The sequence below is a fragment of the Candoia aspera genome, chromosome 7 (assembly GCF_035149785.1).
Source record: "Candoia aspera isolate rCanAsp1 chromosome 7, rCanAsp1.hap2, whole genome shotgun sequence".
NCBI classification, from domain to species: Eukaryota; Metazoa; Chordata; class Lepidosauria; order Squamata; family Boidae; genus Candoia; species Candoia aspera.
In genome coordinates, this window is record NC_086159.1 from 10117836 (window position 1) to 10145036 (window position 27201).

At 41.2% G+C, this 27201-nt stretch overlaps 1 protein-coding gene across 1 annotated transcript in view; it reads right to left on the bottom strand.

The window, feature by feature from the left end:
* The window catches only part of SOX5 (SRY-box transcription factor 5), a 412396-nt gene that overhangs the window by 62836 nt on the left and 322359 nt on the right, over nt 1-27201 (bottom strand). The window contains exon 9 of the mRNA XM_063308662.1: nt 903-1080. Coding sequence (XP_063164732.1) covers nt 903-1080 — 178 coding nt within the window. The remainder of the gene's footprint in view (nt 1-902; nt 1081-27201) is intronic.

Here is a 27201-nt window from a genome sequence, read left to right on the forward strand (position 1 = left end):
GGCTACCAAAGGCTGTTGGATGACATGGTGAGGTCTCCAGAAGGGTTGCAACCCCAAATGTTCAACCAGTATTTTTCTTTTCCTTTTTGTTATGTTGTTATAAACCTTAATACATTGTGTTGTTTCAATACATTGATGTTTGTATCATATGTTTGAAAATTAGACATTCCATTATATAGATAGCTTAGAATATTGAAATAGAAAAGAGAAAGGAAAATATTCTATCAATGTTAATTTAGGGTATCAATATTACAACCATAAAATTGTTTGGCTTTTTCATTCACAGTTGAGTGTAACATTGAAAAAGAACCACTACAACTCACATCAACAATATTGTTATATACTGGCAGTGTGTGTGTGTGTGTGTGTGTGAAAGGTAAGGAGGAGACTGGAAGGTCTGTAGGAAGCAAATGGTTCCCTTAATCAATCTTATCTCTTCTCAAACCCTTGAAACATGGCTCAAGTATTGGTAACCCAATCTCAAGATATGGGTGGGGGTAGCAGCTTAAGTGGATGCGGTGGCGCTGCGGGTTAAACCGCTGAGCTGCTGAGCTTGCCGATCGGAAGGTTGGCGGTTTGAATCTGCGTGACGGAGTGAGCTCCCGTTGCTAGTCCCAGCTCCTGCCAACCTAGCAGTTCGAAAACATGCAAATGTGAGTAGATTAATAGGTACCGCTTCAGCGGGCAGGTAACAGCGTTCCATTTAGTCATGCCGGCCACGTGACCACGGAAGTGTCTACGGACAAACGCCGGCTCTTCAGCTTTGAAACGGAGATGAGCACCACCCCCTAGAGTCGGACACGACTGGACTTAATGTCAAGGGAAACCTTTACCTTTACTAGCAGCTTAAGAGGCCCATAGACTATGTATGGCTGTCCTCTAGCATTATAGAATCTTCTTACCTATTGTGTTGACTCTGGCGGATGGACTAGCTAACGTTGCTGGCCCTGAAGATTTCAGCGAGCTGCACCCACTGTTTATTCTCAGTGGTGGCATGTGAGGAGAAGTGGGTAACGCGGGAGACTTGCTGTCATTTGTCTTGGGCTTTGCTGAGAGATTCAACGGCTGGGCCACGTCGTCCTGAAATGGGAATAAGAACACCAAGCCATAAGATGCTTCTGCCACCACTAATGGGGGCTCCTATCAACATGAACATCAGGTGTAATTCCATTCCCTGTATTCATGAGATTCAGTCCCTCTAAAAGAGGCATGGTTTGGTCTGCTCCTTTTGCAAGACCTAATCAAAATTCTGTAAAAACTCACAAAGTTGGGGGAAGGGAAGGAACTGTAGTTTGGAGGTGTCTGGGAAATGGAGGGTCCTTGTCTTTAATCTGATTAATCTTCTGCAAGTTCTCGCTCTCTGGGCCCTGGGAATCTCTGCACCTTGCACCCCTTTTCCTTCTGTCCTCACCTGACAGGTGAGCATGTCCCCAAATGAAGGTAAATGATGGAGGGAAGTGCTGTGCTATCACGAGTAAGCATGTGCTCAGGCACACACCTAGATGGGAGCTTTCTTTTAAGTTAAAGAGATCAGGCAGATAAGGCACAGCAATATCACCTGCCTCTCCCATGAACTCCAAATTCTATTACTTCTGTTGGCTCCTCTTTAACTGATTTCAATCCCTCTCTTCAAATATGGGCCAACAGAAAGGGGAACAAAGGATCTGGCACAGGACTAATTTAGATGCAAAGTAACTGCCTTTCTGATGCAGGAAGGAATATCTGATTAGATAACAACAATAACAAAAAATAGAGCTACACAACTGTACATGTAAGTAGTAGCATTTGTGAGAGGAGAGAAAGTGCCAGGCCACTAGTGTTGGTGCGGGTTGGTTTAGCTTCATCACAATGATGCCCCATGGATGATGGCACACTTTTCTCAGAGAAATGCATTTGATCTGCTTACTTGCGTGGGACGATGAATTGTTGAGGCACCTTTTTGGCAGCAAGTACAAGCATTCCTCTTAACCCAAGGTTCCTACTTGCTATAGCGAGAGAGATCACAACTAACTATGAGAGCCTTTTGATTGTGGTGGTTTGGAAGTCTAACAAATAAACAAATAAATAAAGCAGCGTCTAGTCTTTGCTCTGAGAAGGTCCCAGCTTTTATTTATTTGTTAAGTGTATTTCCCAGCTTTCTTTCAAGAGTTCAGCCCTGTCAGTGTGTCAGAGATATAAAACTCAGAGCCAGCATGGATGCATGCTTGTCAAAATAAGAGAGTATAATATTGTGGCCAAATTTTGATTATTAGTGTGAGAAGATTCTGAATGCACATCAAAGTTTGTGTTGTCTGTATTAGCTGAATTTGTGTTCTACAGTTTGCTCTGTTGCATATATCAGAAGCTAACAATCTAATCTGCAAAGAAGATACATCACAAACAATATAGGGGGAGGGATACAACTAATGCAAAATACATTAGTCTTGCATTGTTAAGATACCTAATAATTAGGTAGAAACCATTTCCTTTTTCCCTTCAAAAGAAAGCCATCATTATGCAGTAGAAGACTATCATGCTAATTTTCTATGCTTCATCTCAGTTTGGTTTTAAGAGCATTCCTTCAATATGAGTGCTGAAAAACTATGCTCAACTTCATGGAAAGGTTTTTATTTTCCTCCTTCAGAGCTGAAGGTACCATCAGTCTGATGATGTAGGACAGTGGAGGAGTTTCTAAACAGGAGTGGAGCACATGCTTGGTCAGCCAAGGACTTTTGTAGGTTGAGATCTACTGACCACCACAATATGAGGATGGCACATCCAAGGTCATACTAGGCCATGTAATCTATTCCCTATTTGAAAGATAAGGTTGAAATATGAAAGTCATTCTGGCTTCTGCGATATGGGGCAAACATTAGCATCTGCAGGGAGGAGCAGATGACAAAATGAGCATATCAATATTATGATGCAAGCTCTGCCCTTTGTTTTATGCATCAAGGGTGTGGTTTACACTGTAACATCTCAACACTCATTTCATTACTTTAATTAAACTGTTAGATCCTATGGGTGCCTTTGTGGCCAACCCATGGTTAGGTCCCTTATTCTCAGCTTGTCTAAATGTCTCAGAGCAAGACACTCAAGTTCTCTCTCTCTCTCCCTCCCTCCCTCCCTCTCTTTCTTTCTTTCTTTCTTTCTTTCTTTCTTTCTTTCTTTCTTTCTTTCTTTCTTTTTCTTTCAAAATTAATGTTTTCTCCTTATTGCCCCTTTTATTGTCCCTTTTCTAAAACTCCCCTGGATTCATTCATCCATCTGTCACTGGAAGTGGAGTGCTTTAAGTGAGCTGTTTTGTTGCCCTAAACCTCTAGAAAAGGTTGGGTTATAAGCAATAAGATTAAAAAAATAAATCTGAGCAGAGATCTGATGATCCAGTCTAGTGCTGTCTCAGCAGTTGCAAGAAAAGACTGACTCATAGAGAACCACGTAGTCACACTGGCATAAGTAGTAAGTTGCAGGGAATGTTAAGTCTTTTTTAAACTTCCAAATGCTTTTTCATCAAAAAATCCAAGGAGAGTTGTCAATATGAAATATGCAACAATATCAATCATTCACAATTAGAGAAAAATGTAAGAATATAAACAGCTTTTGAGCTGTTGGCATCTTTGGCCTTTGCTTAAAATACAGAAGGTGCTTTTTCCTGAACCATTCATCAGAAGAAAATTTCCCCAAACAATATCTGAGACAAAGGAAGAAATAGAATGAAATAAAAGACAATCAAATATCCCCAAATCTAATTCTGTAAAGTGAGTTCCTTTTTTTTCCCCTTAATGTTTGAGGCCAGTTTCTCAGAAAGATCCAAATTCTACTCCTTCCATAACTACTTCTGCCACAACAGGCCTCCAGCTGCCAATGGATGGACACTTCCAGGCAGAAGATTAAAAAGTTCTGCCTGACAGTGTTGGGGGTCTTCTTTTACTAAGAGACACAATTGGAGCAGCATGCTGGTAGGAGCATGGGGTCTCCCCTCCTCTGGAGTAGATTGGGAAGGGGTGTCTCCCATTAAAGGCATTTATTATTTCCCAGAATGCCTTTGGGGGTTGAATTTGTGCAGAAATACTGCTTTACTGTCATTTGATTTTTGTACACCGCCTTGACAGAGACAGTACAATAAATCTCAGGGATAAGTAAATAAATAACTATTGAATTCAAGTGAAACCATTATTCGGCTTCCTGTCAATCATTTCAAGCAAGTCAGCTCCTGAGCCAGTCACTTTTCTCCTACTTGTTAGATATCATACTCCCCCCACCCTTTTGTAATTGTCACAATTAAATCTAACCTTAATGCCGAATCAACAATGCTACAACTCTCACGGAAAAAGGAGTTGTTTTTTTTAATGTTAAATATGACATTAAATAAACTTCCTGAGACACAGCTGGTGCTTCTTAATAATAACCATCATAATAAAGGAGGGGAAACAGGAAGTCTTTTTCTCTTCTTTCAGCCCCGTAAGTAGTAAAGTGGCATTCCTGAAACAGAATTCTTCAGGAGTGATTTTGAGAGTAGCCCTATTGCCTTCAATAAGGTCTTAATGGTCCTCTAATGGAGCTCCAGTGGCTTTGAGCACTGACTGAAATGATTCATCCTGTGCAATTACATTTGAGTAAAAGTGCATCGGCCTATGATAATATAGACTAGGTGGCCTTAATGACCTGTCAGTGCCTACACATTTCTTTTCTGAGCAACAGTCAAGGAAAACTAAGTGCAGGTGGACATGTATCATGGGAACATCCATGGAAGAAATATGTAATATTGGAACAAAGTGACTTTGTTTCTTCACCCTCCCCCCCTCAAAATGTTGCCTCGAAAATTGCATTCAAACAGAGCAAGGTGTAATTTATTTATTTTTATTTATTATTAAATTTGTCTACCGCCCAGCTCTTGTATAACGACTCTGGGCAGCTGTAATCCTGATATGAATGCTGTGCTTACCTGATCCTGAATGTAAGAGAATTCCCATATCAGGCAGAGACAACAAATTATCAGATGCCATTACCATATTCTAATCTAATCTATGATGACCTTCTCTTTGAAAGTTAAATTAGTTGGGGAAAAAGTAACCTAGTTTTCCTTTCAGATAAATACGCTAGCAGCTCTAACTCCTTGTTCCCATCTGTCATAATCCTGATAATTGTTAACTGCCAAGTGCCTGCTATAAGCAGTTTTAAAAACAAATCGTGGACACAAAATAAAGAGATGCATTTAAATGTCCTGATAAAATTGGTTGCTGCATTCTCAGGGCCACACAGCACCCATGGAGACCAAGGCACCTGCAACTCATTCTAGATGATTTCCATAGACGCTGATCAAGATGGTAAGACCTTATAAGGTTTTGGCATTTTCACAAATCACATAAAACCCTGAGGGATTTTGGACTTGCATGCAATGCTTCATGAGACTTCAGGATTCTCATGCAGAAGCTTGTGAAATTTTGGCACAAGAACTTAGTGGTCAGATTGCAAGCATTTCACAACATTTGACAATCACATGAGATTTGTGGAGACATTTGATTATTTAAGGCCCACCACAGGGACTTGCAAAGTGGTCCTCATCTCTACTATAGAAGGGACTAGAGTTCTGCTTTAACAGATAATCCCTAGACTCTTGAAGATTCAGGAGACCTCTATGTAAACAGCCAGGGGTAACCTTCTCCATTATCACAGGAAGGCTCTTAGAAAGAAAACCCCTAAATCTCTGTGGTAATGTACATGGGGATATATCAGTTCTAAACGGGAATTAGTTCAGTTGCTAGAATTCTTTGAACCCCATCCTATCCATCTCAAGAAATCTTGCCAAAGTGAACATGGTGGGAAGAGAGAGCCAGTTTGGTCTAGTGGTTAAGGTGCTGGGCTAGAAACCAGGAGACCAAGAGTTCTAGTCCTGCCCTAGGCACAAAAGCCAGCTGGGTGACCTTGGGCCAGTCCCGCTCTCTCAGCCCAAGAGCCAATCAGGTGTAATAGGAGAGTTCTAGTCCTGCCTTAGGCATGAAAGCCGGCTGGGTGACCTTGGGCCAGTACCCCACTCTCAGCCCAAGAGCCAATCAGGTGTAGTAGGAGAGTTCTAGTCCCACTTTAGGCACAAAAGCCAGCTGGGTGGTCTTGGGCCAGTCCCTCTCTCAGCCCAACTCACCTCACAGGGCCGTTGTTGTGGGAAAAACAGGAGGAGGAAGTCGTATTAGGTATGTTTGCTGCCTTGTAAAGGTAAAGGTAAAGGTTTCCCTTGACATGAAGTCCAGTCGCGTCTGACTCTAGGGGGCGGTGCTCATCTCCGTTTCAAAGCCGAAGAGCCGGCGTTTGTCCGAAGACAATTCTGTGGTCATGTGGCCGGCATGACTACACGGAAAGCCGTTACCTGCCTGCCAAAGCGGTGCCTATTAATCTACTCACATTTGCATGTTTTCGAACTGCTAGGTTGGCAGGAGCTGGGACTAGCAACGGGAGCTCACCCCGTCACGCGGATTCGAACCACCGACCTTCCGATCGGCAAGCTCAGCAGCTCAGCGGTTTAACCCGCAGCGCCACCGCGTCCCTTTGCTGCCTTGAGTTATTTGTAAAAATAATAAAGGCGGGACAGAAAATTAAATAAACAAACAAACAAATAAATAAAAAAATAAAAAAACATGGTGGGAACCATACTTGGAAAAGAATTGCTTTTGACCTGATATCTGCTCTAAGAGTTCTATTCAATGTTACTTTAATTATTTTGAAGATTTATTTGAACAGATAGAAGGTTGTACTGGGTGTGGTTTTCACAAGAGTATATGTTACAAGTTTAAATAAAATAATGATAACATGTCTCTCATATAATCTGTCTCTATTATATCCCTGTCTAGAGGGTTATACCAACCCCAGAACCACACCTTCTCTGTGGCAGCCCCTGACCACTGGAATAGCATCCACCTGGAGATCCGCATGGCACCCACCCTACAAGGGTTCCCCAAGTCTTTGAAAACATGGCTTTGCTCTCAGGTCTGGGGTTTAGGTTGGTAGTTGAACCCCTGGAGGACTTTTTGTCATGTAATGAGGGTTTTGTCTGAACATTCCTGTTTTTTTTAATTGTTTTCTTTTCTTTGAGTTATTTAAGCCACCCAGAGTCATTTGGGCAGTGTTCTGAATCTAATAAGCAAGCAAGCAAGCAATAAATAAAATATTTATGTATTTATTTATCAAATTTGCCACCACCCATCTCCTCCCACTTTCTTTAAAAAATAGAGCCAATGACAAAATTTGCTGCTGCTTTTGGCCAAGTTCGATAGCCCACTTAAGCTTGGAGACTGTGTCTAATTTGTTCTTCTGAACCATGTCTCACCTTGTTTGTTTTGTTTTTATCCGTTCACTCATGTCCGATTCTTGGAGACTGCCTGGACAAGTCCCTGCAGTTTTCTTGGCAAGGCTTTTCAGAATTGGTTTGCCATTGCCTGGTTCCTAGGGCTGAGAGAGAGGGACTGGCCCAAGGTCACCCAGCCAGCTTTCATGCCTAAGGCGGGACTAGGACTCTCATACCACACCTGATTGGCTCTTGGGCTGAGAGAGAGGGACTGGCCCAAGGTCACCTAGCCCACTTTTGTGCCTAAGGCGGGAGTAGAATTCTCATACCACACCTGATTGGCTCTTGGGCTGAGAGAGAGGGACTGGCCCAAGGTCACCTAGCCCGCTTTCGTGCCTAAGGCGGGACTAGGACTCTCATACCACACCTGATTGGCTCTTGGGCTGAGAGAGAGGGACTGGCCCAAGGTCACCTAGCCCACTTTTGTGCCTAAGGCGGGAGTAGAATTCTCATACCACACCTGATTGGCTCTTGGGCTGAGAGAGAGGGACTGGCCCAAGGTCACCCAGCTGGCTTTGTGCCTAAGGCAGCACTAGAACTCACGGTCTTTCTCATTTTAGGACATGTCAAAAATTAAAAAAATTAAACCAGGCCAGACCAGATAAACCAAACAGAGAGGCTTCCACCAAGTCAAGCATTTGTATCTCTGGTCACTGAAAGAATAAATGCCTACAGAGCAAGACATTACTGCCTGGATTTCTTTTTAAAAAATAATATAAATAACGATGCCCAAATAGGATGAAAGTTTCAAACTTTTTTTTAAAACTATGGCCTATTTGAATATTGCTGCAAACCATGTAAATAATAATAATAATAATAATAATAGTAATATGAACAGTAAACAGAAATATTGCCTATGTAATCTTTGAAGCATTCTATTTGCTAAATTCCTCTTTTTATAAAAGTACATTTTGCAAAAACAGAGAGGTTTCACTGAGATTCCAAAGTTGTCGGCAGCTTGCAATGCTGCCTTCAAATAACAGTAACTTTTCTTCATGCATTAGAAGAATTACCTTAAAACTGCTGCCCTCCAGTTGTCTAGCCTATAACTTCCATAATGGTCAGCAATAATGGGGGGAAGGGGAAGCTTAATTTGGAAAGGCTGAGCTGGAGAAATGCAAACTGTACCCGCACTGATTCAGGGGCCTTGTGTATACAGGTAGTCCTTGTTTAGTGACTGACTCATTTAGCAATTGTTCACAGTTATGATGGTGGTGAAAAAGTAACTTTCCAACCAATCTTCGCATTTACTACCTTCGCAGGTCTGTAAAGCAAAGGAAAGAGGAAGCAAGATCATAAGTACAGTTACAGTTTCACTTTGTGACTGTTTTGCTTAGTGACTGAGTTGCCAGTCCCAACTGTGGTTGCTAAACCAGGACTACCTGTACATCCATCTGACTACCTGTACATCCACCCCCCTGAGGTCTGGGGGCAGTGGCAGCTGGCATGAGACTGCTGAAGGCTTCAGGTCTCTACTTCAGCCCCAGCCCCAGCACTGTCACCACCAGTGCCACTTGCAGGGTGGCCAAAAGGGCATAGATCTGGGGGCAGATAGGTGGGTGGGGTGAGTTGCAGTGTACCTGTGGTCATAAGTGCGGGTGGGCTGCCAAGTGCCTGAATTTTGATCATGTGACCACGGGGGTGCTGCAATGGCTGTATCTTCGGACACAGGTCGTAAGTCAATTTTTTCAGCACCGTCATAATTTTGAATGGTCACGGAACAAATGGTTGTTAAGCAAGGACTACCTGTAGTTTCGGCACATCCTGCCGAGCAAAGCTAATCCTCTCCCAGTTTTATTAAGTTTCAAAAAATGAGAATGAAACTTCCTCTTCTTTTAGAACTTAGTTTATAAATCTGCTGAGGGATTTTATAAAAAAGAATTCTGAATATTCACATGTGAACAAATGCGCACGGGCATCAGATATGAAGGTGTCCAATGGATTTTCATTACATAGTTTTAAATCCATTGTATATAGCCCAGGGCACTTGAATCAGCAGAAGGGCAATTTATAAATGTTAAATACAAACATACCTCATTATGTCTTGGTGTCTCATAAAGTAAACATAAAGTAACCTCCCCAGATACTAGTTTTCAGTGTGAGAGAAATGTGTTTGTATTATTCCTCTCCTCTCAAGCACTGATTTTTGGTTTCAATCAAGAATCAAACTAGTCATTGGTCTTTGCTGGCCTGCTAAATTTTACTCATTTCCGGGAGACTTGCTCAGTTCATGCTGTAATTAAGTTCACACATTTGTACACATTACTCCATTCATACATCGGTACACAATGCGTTGACCACAACTCCACATTTCAGTGGCTGCATTCGCACAACAGGCTGATTGATGCTAAAACTGGGCTAATTAAACCTATTTGCTGTAGCCAAATGCCAGGCCCACAAAATATACCATGTTATATCTTAACATGAAGACTTGGCCCACAAAAGAGTTAAGATGATCTATTAAATCAAGATCGTATTGTATTATTTGTGTGTGGGGGGGTGTCCACTATTCCCAAATGTCTGTTAAATCCAGAAATATATCATTCATACCATTTATGTGATACAATTACTGTACAAATGACATCACACACAAATTCCTTAAATTGACACAAATTATGTATACATAACATCATTTAACATCCTTATTACTTTGGATGTAACAGGTTTATCTGTATTTTTTTTGGTGGTGGAGGCATATCTGGACAAAAATGAGGTCCATTTTCATTGAGCAACCAAAGACAGCTCAATGAAAGCCAATTAAATTGAAGTTTAAGAATACCTTGGCTTTGTTAACATGCTGAAACCAACTTGTAACATCCTTTAACTCCTGAGAAAAAAGGAAAATCCTCCCACTATTTCTCAGACACAGAAATCCTCCTAAGAGGGCTTAGTAGCCCTGCCGTATGAAAAAATCCCATGCAGTGGTATCAGGGGAGATGCAGAGGGGGGGGAGGGGCAAATTGACAAACCAAGATTTTCAACAGCATGAAACAAACTCCACTGCTTTTGTACAAGTGTCAAGATGTTCACAAAAGGGTTGGAGCTTGCATTGCCCCGTTGTGATGTTTTGTCAAAACTGTTAGATGTTAGATGTTGGAGATGCCTCTGGTCCCATGTTGATGTATCTCCTGAGCAGCCAAAGATGCTGCAGGGTAAAAAGGGTGTAAAGAGGGATGTATAAGACAAAGATGCCCACCATAACTACGGACAAGAACGCCATATCCCACCAATGGGAGTGTCACTGAGATTATCCAGGATCTCAGTCTTTTTCTTTTTAAAAAGAAAGATTGAAAGCAATATCTCTGTCCTACAATTGTATGAGAATGGGGGGGGGGAAGCATAGATAATTGCAGAATTTCTCTGCCCAGCACAAGATCCCGGTCTTCACATTTCTTTCTTTTTCCTTTCCTTTTCCAAGATCCGAATCCACCAAGGCAGCTCCAAACAGTCTTCAAGGAGGCTCTGATGCCAATCAACAGCGGAACAAGCTGGCACCTCCACATTCGAGGGACCTCTCCATGGGCAGCGCTGGCCTGGGAGCTGGGCTGAATTGACCTGACACAAGGCCAACAGTGGCTGGTGTACCAAAGTGGCTTTTTGTGACCGTTGGGAACTCATTCACCCCATACTGCAGCCTGTTAAATGACCTTGATGGGAAGAAATTGCCGCCAACGCCGGAGAGATCCGAGAAGCCACAGAGGGAGGGGGTGGTGGAAAAAAGGCATAATAATATCCCCCAGTGGCTTTGGAAACAAAGCTCCAGACCTCCTCTCTCTCCTCTCCCCCCAATTTTCTCCCCTTTCATAGAGATCTTCATTTCATCATAAATGCACAATAGTGTTCCTTGGCTGGCACATCTGGGGCCAGTGACAATTGTGCCATTGTTGTCTGCTGAACGATATCGTCCGTCACTGGCTTATCTACCGACTCACTAGCTTATCCCCCAAATGCTGGCCCAATAAATATTTCAATAATGGACGTCCAGTGGCAACTGGCACAAAGTAAATGCTTCTCCAGCATTGCCTCCAGAGGCATCCATTGTCTCTTGGCCCCTACATACAAACACACAATCCACATGGGCACCCACATAGATCCATACACACACAAGCACAGTTCGCCCCTTTCCTTCGCTCTCTTCCTCTTATCCCATAAGCAGTCATGAAATTATCAGCCACGGTAATAAGAAATGGAGAGGTAGCGACAGTTGTGAAATATGTTGTGTAAATGAATTATGTTGCAGAGATTATCCTCCTTGATGGAATAATTGTATTAAATTAAGCAAGCATGTTCATATGACGGATGGTGGAATTAGATAATTTTCCTCTACAGCACCAAAGAGATGGGAGAGAGAGAGAGAGAGAGAGAGAGAGAATCCTATAGCACTTCGGGACTCCCTGCTCATCTTTCTTCCTGCCTTTTTCAAGCACTGATCAAGAACAGAGCTTTCTTTTTGCTCAAGAAGGAAGTCCCTGCAGCTGCTGAGATATCCTAGAAGGAGGGATGGGAAAGAATAGGGAAGATCTAAAGACCATCTCACGTTAGCAAGACATAGGGAAGAAAGGAGAGATGCTGTGGAGAAGCGGTTAAAGTGTTGGGCTGGCACAGGGGAGAACCTGATTTGAGTCCTCCCCACCCTCAGCCACAGAATCTCCCTGGGTGGTTTTGGACCAGCCATTCTCTCTCAGTCCAACCTACTTTACAGGGTGGCTGTTGTGGGGAAAAATGGAAGGAAGGAATGGAGAGGTGGAATTTATACAGTAAATCAAATAAATAAATCAGAAAGGCTAGGCAGGAGCAGAGCGAACCTTAAAACCCATTTTGTGTGTGTGTGTGTGTGTGTGGTTGCATCACTCAATTAATTTAACCCAGCTTTTCAGGTAACACCACGCATCAACAATGACCTGAAGAAATACACTGGGCCTGCACAACATGTGAATCCACTGAAAAGCAAAGAAAGAAAAACTAGGTCTAATCCAGCGTGTGATATTGTGTGAATGAAGTGCATTGAATAGACCCAATGCAAAGCAGATTAGTGTTGGGGTTAATCCACTTTTCCCTCCAGAGTAATTCCTTTCAATCTTACAGGTGCAGGAATTTAGAAGGCAAACTGACAAATGAGAAACCCCCTCTCCCCCACAAAATCTGCACATCTAAGTCATTATTCCTGAGAAGTGTATGAGTAAAGTTAGGGTCACATTGACCATCCTGTTTACTTCCAGTTCAAAGGAAGATTGCACAAATCAGGGATGAGGGCTACACACAACCACATATGTGGTCATACACACACAACCCCATACTCTCTTACATATACAACTCATCCTTCTGATCCTGTCCTTCCCAGCAAGCCCCTGCTGATCATAATTATCACTCTCCCATAATTATAGCAATCTAGTTCACAGCAGGATCAAACTAGTTAGTGCTTGGATGGGAGACAACCAGGAAATCTCAGAGCTATAATCTAGAGTAGGAAATGGTAAAGACAACCTAGAAGATGGACATGCTTATAAGGACTATATTTTCAGCTTCTTTGGATTAAAACTGAAATTGAAGATCTGGCACTGTTTCATGTAGGAGATTTGTGATAAACCTGAGCAACTTCTCTCTTAGTTATTTTTCTTTTCCCCCTCCTAAGCAAAAAGTCTTTTTTCTCCTTAAATCCTAGGGAAAACACCCAAGTCTGTTGTTAAAATGCCCTTTTTGGTCCAAAATCCTGCTGGGTTATGATGAGCAACATAAATTCCCAGCAGATGTTCTCAAGCCAACTTCACTCATTCTGATGTTTGCTGTTTCATTGTCAAAAGAGCATGATGCTTGAGCTTCTGAAAGAAGATGCAGAATATACAAGCGGTCAATAAACACCCAGTCATTTGACCAGTTTCTCTTGCCATGTTAAAGCATCTTCAATTGCTGCCTGATTGTGTAGGATACTTTCCCATCTCATTCTGCAACTTTGCTTTGAGTCATGCTGGAGGTCGAGAACATTAATTCCTAAGTGCATTGAATTGTTGGCTGTTACACCACCTCTAGAAATATGACTTAATCATTCTGTTTTTGCACAGTTCATCGTCCAACACCCATTTTACAGCCTGCAGCTGGCCATCAGACAAACAACAAATGCTACATTTTCTCTTTTAGGTCACCACCCACCGATCTCATCTTTTGTTTCTTTGCTATGATGTTCTGGTGTGTCAGTGAAAATATGGTGAATGGTTACAATGACCTGCATTTCTGCCTAGAAAGCTTTAGCTTTTATGCTCCCCTTTTCCAAATGCTGTTTTGCTGAGATAGTGAGTCGGCATGCTCCTTTCCCAATGCATTTGGCACAGTAGTTCCTTCGTGTTTCATGCTCAGTACAAAAAAAAGGGAACTGAGTGAAATTTCCCTTGACGGTTACAATTTCAGTCAGCTTGCACAGGATCGTCTTCCGGTGCACTTTGGTACCATGAAGAATTTCTGAGCCTGCCCACACCAGGGGTGGGGACAAGCAATCTGAGATTAAAGGGTGTGCAACTGTTCCTTATTTCAAGACACACTTCCTTGTTTAGCATTGGCATTTCATATTAGAGTTTTCAATTGGTGGAATGCTTACCATCAGGCGCAGAAGCAGTTTAGGTAGAACACAGAAAAAGTCACTGAAATGTTAACAAAGTCCTTAAGACTTAGCCTAAGTGTCATAAAAGAATGCCTGTAAACATATCAAAGGTCTTTGAAAAAGTGGCCTTTTTGTTTCTGGCATGGTGGGACCAGGTTCTTTAACAGAATCAGTGTTGGACTTAAGATAACAAAGATTGAAAACCAGTAATGTGCTAATGTTAAGTAAGGAACCAGGTACATCATGACACTTGTAAAAAAGGGCCAGGCTTTGACTGCATGGTTGTGGCTACTATCTTGACCTTTTTGACCCTCCCTGCAGACACCCCTGTAAGGAACTATTTCATAACATAATAAAGAGCTAAAACCTTCAGTGCTGGAGAAAGCTCCTGAGAATATCACAGACAGCCAAGAACACAAACAAATGAATCATTGATCGAATCAACCCAGAGTTATCATTTGAGACACAAATGACCATAATCTGAAGGAGCAGATTAGGGACAGATTGTCACGGAGAAAATTATCTATGTGATGTAGAGAGTAAGGAAGATGACCTTGATGGAGTTATGACAGGTCCGTTGCCAAAGTGACAAGGGGCAAAACATATTTTAAGTCCACAACAGACAGATAATATTCAGAAGGGGATCAGATAGACATCTCCCTAATTCATTGAACTATATGGAGGAACAGGTACAACATATTTAGACTTGCAAGATTGTGTTATTATAGCCCCCTTTCAATTAAAGTAGTTTTAGCCTTCCTGTGAAGTTGATTTCTTGGTCTGGTCTACCTAGTGGGGCTGATAGTGGTCACTAAGAGTCAACACCAACTTGACGGCCCATAATCCATCCATCCATCCTTCCATCCATCCATCCATCCATCCCGGTCAAGCTTTGTGAGTGATTGCTACTGCCTTCCTTTGAGATGTTTGTTTACTTCACCATCTACTCTTTAAACCTGAGGTTTTCTGATGGTTTCTCATCCAGGTACTAACCAGGCACAACCCTGCTTAGCTTCTGAGCCCAGATGGGATCAGCCTTGTGCCATCACTTGCTGAGATTAAAATTAGTAATATGGTGAATGGGGACAAAAGAAAGGGGAGGGGCTACAATGTATGTTATTTACTAGGGCCTCTGGAAGTTGTCCATTTTTGCCTTCTGCCACAATAACAGACAGATCTGAACAATTTAAGGTAAATGCAGGCCATTAGCTTTCCAGGGACCTAGGGAATAAAGCATGATTCCAGTGATCTTTCCTTCTGATTGGTTATCCCATCCGTGTTCCACTCTGCTTTAGAATTTGAAAGTCCTGGTGAGTATAATTTGCACTTTGTATTCATTTTCCTAGCTATCATTGGAAATCCTCCTTCCCTTAGCCCAATGGTCATTAAAGTATTAAACTGAGAAGATCCATACATTTGTGAGTCTACTACTGAAAGTCTCTCATTACAGAGTGACAGAATTATGATAGTACAGAGTATAGTAAAAATCTTATTTTGGTTTGGTAAATTGAAGAGTCCGTCATGGCAGTACTTTCACATTATTTGCCTGACATGATCACACAAATGTTGCAATGACATCATTGGGGTCATTTATATCATTTGTGTGATGTCATTACATGCCCATTTGAGTCAACACATCGTCCCACCAAAAATGTAAATTGCCACAAGTGATGTAATTTGGGTCATTTGCATGTGAAATCTGTTGCCTTGAGATCCAATAAACTGAGGTTTAGCTTGTACAGTGTTTCAGACACCAACAGTGCAAGACACACCCTCTTCCATAGGATCAACTGTCAGAAACTAGTATGATTCTGTTTATGTGCACCATACACAGTCATAAACAAAATATCAGTAGAACCACATAGAAATAGCCCAGAGAATGGGACTTAACCACAATTCCTGGCAACTGAGGCCAAGTACTGTTCAAGCAAAACACAAGAAGGAACATAGCCCCCCATGACGGACAGATGTGCTTGTTATCACTCAGTTCCTGATTTGGAGGTGAATTGAAACAACACAACAAATATAAGTAGCAAATTTAGTCTCCTTTTTTGAAATGGAGCACCACTGAGTTTGTGGGTTCTAAAGTACAGGTAAACCCCAGTAATTACAGCATTATTTAGTTGGATTTTCCATACCATAGCTGCTTTGTTTCATTGCTAGCCAGACCTCCCCCTGTCCTCCCAGCACATACTCCCAGCTCCATAAATAGGTTCAGGCAAGCTGCTAAACAGGAAATGTGTGTCTTAGGTACAGATCGGCACAACATCTGCAAATCTCTAGGGAAGGCCAGGAGCCAATTTCTCACTCAGCTTCAAACAATGCACAGCCTATCATAAGAAATCAGAGCGAGGCCGGTGGATAAATCACAAAGAAACTAGAGGGAGATTCTGCCCCCATCAAAATAAATACTTATTTGCAACTCCCTACCCTCCAGGTTGAACAGGCAGCTTTGACACTTGTTAAATTAACTCTCAGTATAGCATCATTATCCCCACACAGCCCTCTGAGTGACTTTCTCCATTGCCACAAAAGAAACGAACTGCAACATCAGGGATGTAAAGATAGTTGCAGAAAGGCAAAACATACCAAGGTGGAGGAAGCTTCGGTATGTGGGAATAAAAATGAGTGGGCAAACAGATCTGTTTTGCTCCCCACAAAGCATCTCCAAACACACAATAGATCAACTTCAGTGTTAGTCGATGAATGTTTTAAAAACATTTGCATCCATTTGCATGCCATTCAAGCCTATCCATATTTGTACACCATTTCCCTTCATTCTTTGCAAGTACCTGTAGTGTGTGGTATTCTGCATGTAATTATCCATGTATAATTGCACATTTTTCTCTCATATATGTGTTTTCCTAATCTGGACTAATTGTGAAACTAAAGGGAAATTACATCTATGTGCAATTATTTGGGAAGTGAACATTAGGTTAAGTTTTTAGTCCAGTTGCTAATACCCAGATGGAAGTAGCAATGAAGAAAGTTTGCATGATGATCTGACAGGTTGCCCTGTATATTTCTTTTTCGTTTCAGGTTGTTAGAAACTGGAAAGGAATGTCTGTCACTGGGGTCTTCAGGTGAACATGAAATATAAAAACCTTTGTTGCCAGTTTTATCAAACCATCATTGCACCCAGGGATACTTTATTAGCATACAAGTACAAGCAGAGCCTAACCTGCATAAGGGCTTCCATACCTACCCCAGTCTCTCTTTAATATACTTTGATTATTTCTTTTTTTTTAAGTGCCCTAAATAAATGTTCAAAGTAGTTTGCAGAAGATTATTTTAAAAAGTGATCAATGAATATTTTATTACTCTGGCAGAAGCATAACATGAAACTACAGAGTAGTTATTAAATTTGATCCACCAAAGCTTTGGAAGAGAGTAAATCTGCAGCTGGGGTGCCGCAATAAAAAAGTCCCTGTCCTTTGTCGCAAATCACCTACCCTCTGAAAGTGTTTCTCTTTCTCCCTCCTGCTTTGACTACATTGAATAAACAACATGGTTGCTGGGTGGGGTGAGCGGCTGTGAATTTGTTTCAGACAAAATAAGGCAAAACACTGAGGCACCAACACCAATGCACAGCAGATGCTTCTGTGGACTAGAGCCAATTTAATTTGATGGATGGAGTTTCATCTGATTTTGCATAATGTACATTAAAAAGTTAAAAATCCACCCTACCCCAGAAAAACCAAGGGAAAAATCCAAGCTGCACCTCAGCAGCTGAAATAAACTACTGAAAAGTTATTAATATCTGCAGCATCAAAACAAACATTTGCTATTGGACTGAAGTTGTGGTTATTGCTATTACTGTTATAATTACTACTACCAGTAAAAATAACAGTATTTACATTTCCAATCTATTTAAACTCATGCCCAACACTTTCCTTGCCTGTTCTAAAACTCTAAATAATGTATTTTTATTTTGACCTTCAGGATCCTAAGCTACGAAAGGATTTTCTCCAACATCTTTGAACACATTGTGCTGTATTCAAAAACTGAAACTAAATAGCAATGGCATCTATAATCTGAGACAATTCAGTTCAATTTGTATCCATGCAAAAGGACCCATCATGGTTAATAATACAATCACTTTAGCACTGAGTAAATTAATACATATAAATTGTCCTGTTCCCTTTTTTTACAAGAAATTGCAAAGTTCAAACATCATCAAGCCTTCTGACCTCCTTTAGCCACTGAGCTTGACCCACAGCTAAGCAACAGCAAGGCATTAGTCTCATCTCAAGACAATAACTACTACTCAAGGCCTCATCCAATCCTGGCATCCTTCAATTGTCTGAGGACTGTGATTTTGGGTGTTGGAATCTCCATACAACTGAAGTTTTCTCAGCCAGAATGGCTGACTGTCATCGTTATTTTAAGAAAAGCAGTATGTTACAAAATGGCTATGAATAAATAAAATGTGCTCCATATGTGAGGGCATCTGATTCCCTAAGTGTTTTTCAACCTTGGGAGCTTTAAGATGTGTGGACTTCAACTCCCAGGAGAATTCTGGGAGTTGAAGTCCACAAATCTTAAAGTTCCCAAGGTTAAGAAACACTGCCCTAAGTAATAGCATAGTATACTAATTAATGGAATGATCTCTGAGTTGCCTTGGACTTGGATTTAATCTGAGTTGCCTTGGACTTAACTTCAGTTGTACCATGACTGGGAAAAACTCCTCTCTTTGAGTGTCAGTTTCCCTTATACTCTACTAATCTTTACTGCAGAATAGTAAGATGAGTGTAGTTTGCATAGGGTTTTTGTTGTTGTTGAAAGACTACTGATTACTTAACTAAGAATTATGTCTAAATGGAGGGAGGTATGCAGTGGGGCACCTCAGGGTTATGTTCTGGGTTCAGTGTCTTCCACATTTTTTATAAATGATTTAGAGAAGGGGTCAGAAGGGGTGCTCAGCAAATTTGCAGATGACACAAAGCTGTGGGAGACAGCTAACACTTCAGAAGTGAAGCTCAAGATTCAAAAGGATCTTGATAGACTTCAACTTTGGGCCCTATCCAACAATATGCAGTTCAATGGCAAGAAATGTTATACCAGAAGTATATAAGATATGAAGAACCTGGCTCAGCAGCAGTACTTGAGAGAAGGATCTGGGTGTCTTGGTAGACCACAGATTAAGCATGAGCCAGAAGTGTGCTGCCGCTGCCAAAACAGCCAATGGAATCTTGGGCTGCATTGTTGTTTATTCGTTTAGTCGCTTCCGACTCTTCGTGACTTCATGGACCAGCCCACACCAGAGCTTCCTGTCGGTCGTCAACACCCCCAGCTCCCCCAGGGACGAATCCATCACCTCTAGAATATCATCTATCCATCTTGCCCTTGGTCGGCCCCTCTTCCTTTTGCCTTCCACTCTCCCTAGCACCAGCATCTACTCCAGGGTGTCTTGTCTTCTCATTATGTGGCCAAAGTATTTCAGTTTTGCCTTTAATATCATTCCCTCAAGTGAGCAGTCTGGCTTTATTTCCTGGAGGATGGACTGGTTTGATCTTCTTGCAGTCCAAGGGTTTTGTTCTACTCTGTACTGGTCAGACCACACATGGAATATTGTGTCCAGTTTTGTTCACCATAACAGAAAAAGGAAACTGAGGAACTGGGGAAAGTGCAACAAAGATGTGAAGGGTTTGGAAGCAGAATCTTGTGAAAAACAGAGTATCTGGAAGAGAAGGCTAGGGGGAGACATGATAGAGGTTTTCCACCACTTAAAGGGCTATCACAGGGAAGAGAGTATGGATTTATTCTCCATAACTTCAGAAGGCAGGGCAAGAATCAACGGGTGAAAGCTTTACAAAATCAAAAAAAGGAATTTCTTGACCATGAATGCTATGGAGCAATGGATCAGCTAGTCCCCTGAAGTTGTGGGGGCTCCATCACTGAAGATTTTGAAGCTAAGATTGGACAACCATTTGTCTGGGATGATCTGAGGATTCCTACCCTGAGCAGGAGGTTGGACTAGAAGACCTCCAAGGTCCCTTCCAACCCTATGATTCTACATTTCTATGATGATGTTAGAATGATCTTAGTTAACATATTCCCAAACAGACGTAGTTCAGTTAGTCTGGACTTCTCTTCTTCAACCGGAGTGGTTCTCTGCCAAAGGCATTTCCCACCAACTGCTATGCAGTTATTTAAAAGGAAATAACCCAAACTGGGACTTTCTGTATTCAAAGCATGTGCTCCATCACTGAGACATTATGGTCTTTCTTATATCACAATGCCCTGGACACTTTTCCCCAACTATAATGGTGCATCAATAACACTGGGCCTCTTTCTATACTATGGTCTATATCCTTTCCCCTCCAATTAATAGTTATTTAGGAAAGGGCTAAGAAGCATAAAGGGAAGGAGAAAAAAAATGTCCTCTAACTACTGGAAACAGCCTGGGAGGAAACCAGATAAGGACTCATGAAGCTACCCAGCACTGTACATTGTTGCATTTCAAATGATCAACATGAAAACAGAAAGCACGCTGATCAAAGTCGGTCACCTTTTTCTGCTGTGGATGATACCTATGCTGGAAGCATCCCACCACCTCGACCCCACTCCTACAAAAGGAATTCATTTCAAAAAGAAGGCAGACCAAAGCACATTGATATCAAAACAAATTAGCCACAGATCCCTCAGCCTGCTGGGGATGTATAAAAGAGAAGAAAAGAAAAGGGACTGGAAAAGATACATACAGCCCTGAAGTTCAGGGATATAAAAAAAGAAGAAAGACAGGGAGAGAATGCTACCAGTATGTCAAAGAAAGAAGCTTTTTTAAAAAACAAAAAATCAAACAACTTGGACAACGTGCAGAGGACAGAGAGATTCCTTTTCAAAATCCACTTGGATTCCTTCTGATATTGTGTTTTCTCCCTGTGTTGTCTAAAAAGGTGAAGTCTCCATAAGTTTAGCATGACTCCTGCTGAACGCACCAGCATGTTCATGTTGTTTTCTTGCCAGCTGCACAGAAATGGCTTGCCATTGCCTTCTTCAGGACATTTTTTCAGCTTCCCAGTCCAGCCTACCATCCTGGGGTTTTCTGATAGCTTCTCATTGACGTACTGTTCAGGTCTGATCTCTGCATAGCTTTTCTGAGATGAGTCCAGGTTGGCTAGATGTTTTATTTGTTAGTTTGTTTGTTTGTTTGGATTTATATGTTGCCATCTGCTGTGGCCCTGTGTTGTTTTTCCATGAAGTCATGGATAGAACAACGAAGACAGTGGGTGACAACGCACAGTGAGTTCATACTATCCATGTTATATTTCTCAGAATAGAAGCAGACCACATTTCTTTGCATGCTGCAGCATTCATTAGAGTGCTTAGTCTTGGTTTAAAATTCTGCAAATGTTTCATATGAATGGGGGCACTAATATATGCCTTCATTATATTCTTGTTTTTGGTGAAACTTTTATGGTACCCATACTTAATTTTAATAAAGTTACCTGCTCTTGGTTGTATGTCCCTTGAAGATACTGCAAAGGACTATAAAGCACTGGACAGGAAGTGGAGGAACAGGCGTGGCTTTCTTCCCTCCCTCCTGTCAAAGGACATGGGCCAAGAAGAGAAGGAATACTGGAAGGAACATCTGATACCAATGACAACAGTCTTACATTTCAGCAAGTCTCTGCAATGACTGATCCTATCTGGTTCTAGGCAGACAACCAGTTTCATTGGGTCACATCAATGGCCTTTGTGTGCAGTGCCACAGCCCAGCTGTTTCCTACCTGCAACATCTGCACTTCACAAAGGTAGATGGAGCATTCATTGACTTGTGCGATATGTGTGTTAATATTTTAGAACACACATATAGTAATTTCTCGGCAGTGAAAACCCACAGAGAGAAATTGCCTTTAAAAGCTACCATATTGTGTGTTCATGGTTTCTCTGCTTCTTTTTAGAACTGCAGTCATATACTCATTATTGGATGTCTCCATATTTTACATATCCCTTTCGGTCCCGTTCATCATATTTATCCAAACTGGACTTAGGAATGGCTCCAAATTAATGGTCAGCTTGAACACATACCCTTTCCAGAAGCTAAAAATGCAAGAAACATAAAGGGGAGAGAATGTAATGATTTTCTTCCTGATGGCTTGAGCAAAGGCCCCAGTCCAGTTCTGAGCCACTTTGAGGTGGCTGAATTGTGTCAAATGCAATTTTTAAAATGACTGGCAACTGATGTTTTCAGATTGCCTTTTATTTTAATTAGAACCCCAGTGCCATGTGATTTTCATTGTCATATTGGCAATATTCTAAAGACTACTGATATTTTTTGAGCAGAGGAAAAAAAAATCGGTAACACTATGTGACACCAAATGTTACTTAAGAATAGTTTTATGCCAGGTAAACGAACCAAAGTCTTTCACAGCATTTGAACCTGTTTTTGATTTAAAATGGACTCTAGGATTATCAAATGTTAACCTGGCAAGTTATAAAGGGTGAAACTATTCTGCAGACTTGAACTGGCTTACTCACAACCTTTTCCTAAGAAACTATGGAAATTATAGTTCTGCATGAGAAATGTTCTCTGCATCTAAAATGCTCTTATTACCCTCACCAAACTACAGTTTCCAAGAATCCTGAAATCTTGTGCAATGTTCCTTAACTCTCAGTTTGGAGCATCCTTAACTGACATCTTGCTAAATGTTGGCATTCTTACCTGAATTCTAATGGGAGTTCATATGAGAACACTAAAATCTTCTAAAATCTGTAAGAATTGTTTAATTGAGGCGATTTCCAGGTGTCACGGGTACACCATCGCTGGGCCCTATTGAACATATAAATTCTCTAAATTTAGATGAATGCCTTCTTTTGCCTATGAATAACTAACTACCTTCCTCTGCCCTTAACTGCTGATCTTTCATTGAATGGGTATGGCTGCATTTTGAATAAATTCTATGCAAACTGCAAAGAAGAAAGAAAAGACCACAAGTATGCTGATAAAAGTGAGTATCCTTGCTAGAAAGATTCTGTATCTTTTTTTTTTAACTTTTGATCTCTTTCTCTGCAAAAAATGTTTGCATGTACAGAGATACTTTAGGGAGCTATTCTTGCCAATTTTCCCATGGAGACATCATGTTGGGTCTCATCTGTCACTCCAATTCCACTGGTGTCATATTTACACAAAGGATGTAATGCGACAGGATTGACAGGTGCATGATGTGGCTTGACATTTTGCGCCATGTTGGCTGGAAGGTTTTACAAACTCATTTGTTATAAATCAGTCCTCTTCTTTCCTCACTCCATTAGTCAGAATTATTCACCTGATGACTTTCCTATCTCAACCTGGTCTCCTGTCTCCTCTCTCACCCAGTACAAGGTGTTCCTTTCCTTGATAACTTTCAATGGTACTGCCTCTTTCTCAGCCCCAGAGCCAGATTGTTGTAGTGGTGAGGGTAGACTAGGAGTGGGGAGACCCAGGTTCAAGTCCACCCTCATCCATGGATGCTTCCTGGGGGATTCTGGGCCAGTCCCTCTCTCTCAGCCCAGCCCATCTCGCAGGCCTGTTCTGGGGGCAAAAATAGGAGGAAGGAACACCTTGAGTGCCAATGAAGGGCTAGATATAATTCTAATTAACTAAATAAAAAATGCTGATCCCTTGTTGATCTTACTAAATTGATCTTGCCTGCAGTTACTCAATAACTTTCAAGCATTTCCTTTTTCGAATAAAGAAGGAAGGCAGAATTAGCTGGAGATGGCTGATTCGATCGTTACACTGAATGCACAGGATTTGATCAATTCTGAGGCATAATTAAAAGGCAGCAAATGGTCCATTATTTAATTTTCTTTATAAATCACCACAGAGGGCACCATTTATGTTTTTTGTCTACTAGAGTACCAAAATGTATTGGATCCTCAATGGCCACAGATTAGAACTTGAAGTAAAAAGGAACTTTGTTCTAATTTGAACTGAGACAAAACTGCAGAACTTCAATCAATGTTTTGAAAATTTCATCCATTTAAGAGCCTTGCTTCTGAATTCAGTTTGAAGGGATTTTGTTCCTTAAAGAGCCTAAATCTCAATTTACAACTGATGACTTTTAAAAGTAAAGTCCAAAGCAAATATCTAACCACTGAACTCAGTACTGTTATCTTTCATGTTGTGATTTCCACATCCAGTTGCAATCCTACTCATGAATGTTGACACCATTCAATCTTATGAACATGTTTCCCTCGAATATTCCAGATAGCTTCCAAAATGGAAATATAAAAATGTAGATTGATGAAACAAAACACAAATAACCAAAAACCTCCAAATTCATTTCAGTTTTAAAAGAGTTAAAATAGTTGGCAGCACAGAAACAACAGCAAGGCCATTGGTTTTGTTTCAAATTTTATGTTGCCCTACACTTACACATTTATGGGCCAGATAGGAATTTCTGGCCAGCTGGATACAGCAACACTATTTGCCATCCTAATAGCCATAAAAATTGTGAGGGTTTGGCTTGATGTCCAATACATATATATGCTATAAAATGATATTCTTTTGCTGTTGGTTTTATGCACAAAATAGAGTTTTGACGCCCAATCTTTTTCTGTCTGTCATTCTCTGACTGTAGGACAAATTAACGCTCTTGGTCCAATGTCCAGAAACTTGAGAGAAGCTGGACATCTACTACAACAGGCTTTCTCAACCTTCTGCTGGACTACAACTCCCATTGACACAAACCAGGAAGCCCATTTATTAAAGATGACAGTTTGAGGAAAGTTAGAATTTTACCAGCCCTTTCATTCTGGACTGGGCCAAGTAGAACACCCTTGAACATTTATTCTATTTTAAAACCCTAATGAATTAATTAATGCCATCTTACATACAAAGGCATTCTCCCTTTCCACTCAAAATGGTGTTTGAGGCAGCAGATGGTAATAAACTATAGATAAAAGCAGAATAATTATGAGTATAAATTCTGCTGGGTTCAGTTAAAAACACATTTAACAACACATAATTTTTTTTGAAGCTACCAACTTTTGTTCTCAGTTTATACAGCAATTATTACAGCTTGTGCAGTTAGGGTGTAAGGCGGGGTCTAGGGGAACCCAACTTAGTCTCTCCTTGAATAGAGAACCCCATAAGAATAAACCCTAAGTACATACTGACTTGAGTTCCAATGGTTAAGGTGGTATGTAATGATTACAACATGCCATCACAACAGCCTTGCCTTGCCCTGGGTCTGAGTCACTCAGTCTTCATTTGTTGTTGTTGTTGTTTATTCGTTTAGTCACTTCCGACTCTTCGTGACTTCATGGACCAGCCCATACGGGGAACACCATTGCTTTAACTATGCGGACCTTTGTTGTCAGTGTGATGTCTCTGCTCTCAACTATTTTATCGAGATTGGTCATTGCTCTTCTCCCAAGGATGAAGCGTCTTCTGATTTCCTGACTGCAGTCAGCATCTGCAGTAATCTTCGCACCTAGAAATACAAAGTCTTTCACTGCCTCTACATTTTCTCCCTCTATTTGCCAGTTATCAATCAAGCTGGTTGCCATAATCTTGGTTTTTTTGAGGTTTAGCTGCAAGCCAGCTTTTGCACTTTCTTCTTTCACCTTCATCATAAGGCTCCTCAGTTCCTCTTCACTTTCAGCCATCAAAGTGGTATCATCTGCATATCTGAGATTGTTAATGTTTCTTCCAGAGATTTTAACTCCAGCCTTGGATTCCTCAAGCCCAGCATGTTGCATGATGTGTTCTGCATACAAGTTGAATAGGTAGGGTGAGAGGATACAGCCCTGCCGTACTCCTTTCCCAATCTTAAACCAGTCCGTTGTTCCGTGGTCTGTTCTTACTGTTGCTACTTGGTCGTTATACAGATTCTTCAGGAGGCATACAGGATGACTTGGTATCCCCATACCACTAAGAACTTGCCACAATTTGTTATGGTCCACACAGTCAAAGGCTTTAGAATAGTCAATAAAACAGAAATAAATGTTTTTCTGAAACTCCCTGGCTTTTTCCATTATCCAGGGGTCTTCATTACTTCAACCCAATTTAATCCAACTGATGTTGAGTTCTCAGCCCCTTCCAGTCCTGACTTATAATCAGGGAGGTTGCGCTAATGAGAGAATAAAGATTCGCTCTTTGCTTAAAGATAATTTCAAGCAGCATTTGAGAGCCTGATGCACTCCAATTACAATAGAACATTTTATGCCTAGCTGGTTAGTGCTGTTTGCAGCTTGCCTGAATCTCCATTTCCAGCCCTCATTGCAACTCCCAGGTACTATGGTTGAGTAAAATGGTTGAAAAAGAACAACAACGATTCAGACAATATGCACACTGTTGCCATGGATCTGAACAAAACTGTGACTTGGGCAAAAGACCAGGATCATAATAAGGTTAAAGAGAAAGCAGCTGAAAACTGGTGGCTCTTGTTAATATTTCATACTGAATGGGCTCCCTTTCCTCCACTCCCTGCAGAGACTTCAGACAATGTATCGTGCCTTGTCAAGTATCAAGAGATATTTAGCTAACATCACAAGCTGCGCCAAAAATTCATGGGAGACCGGAGACACCTTGAAAGAGGAAAACTATACAAGGCTTAAACATGTTACACATGGATAAAGGCTGTGCATTTTTATATGAGGTTAAAAGATAAGGAAGGAAAATATTGTGTGGTGCATAACAAGACAACGGGTGTATTGTTCTTGTTCTACATGCTATAACGTAAGACCTGAAGCTTCTTAATGTTCGTTGGGAAGAACATATATAGCTAATATGACTCTCTTGCTTCCCATGGACTCATCTGACTTTGCTGCAAAGTAAACAGTTGGCACAATTAACACGGCCATTTGATTCTGCTCTTGCTTGTTAATCTTCCCAGCACATTATAAGATATGGCAGTTGACTTTTAAAGACCCACCATGGCTTGGGATATACAGTATGTTTGAAGCATTGAGTTTTCCACATAGATAGAATATACTGTATAAATGGACTTTGAAGAAGCAGGTTAGGAAGCGTATTGACCCTTTTGAACTTGATGGAGAAGACTCCTGAGAATACTGAGGACAGCCAAGAAAACAAACTGATGGATCATTGAGCAAATCAACCCAGAGTTCTTGCTCGAGGCACAAATGACCAGACAATATTTTAGACACATTGTGCAAAGACCCAGCTCTCCAGAGAAGGCTGTAGGCCTGTTGTCATGGAAAAAATCTATCTATGTGGTTGCTGAGAGTGGACACTGACTTGATGGCACATAATCACATTATCAGTATAGCTAAAGGTTTCCCTTGACATTAAGTCCAGTCGTGTTCGACTCTAGGGGGCGGTGCTCATCTCCGTTTC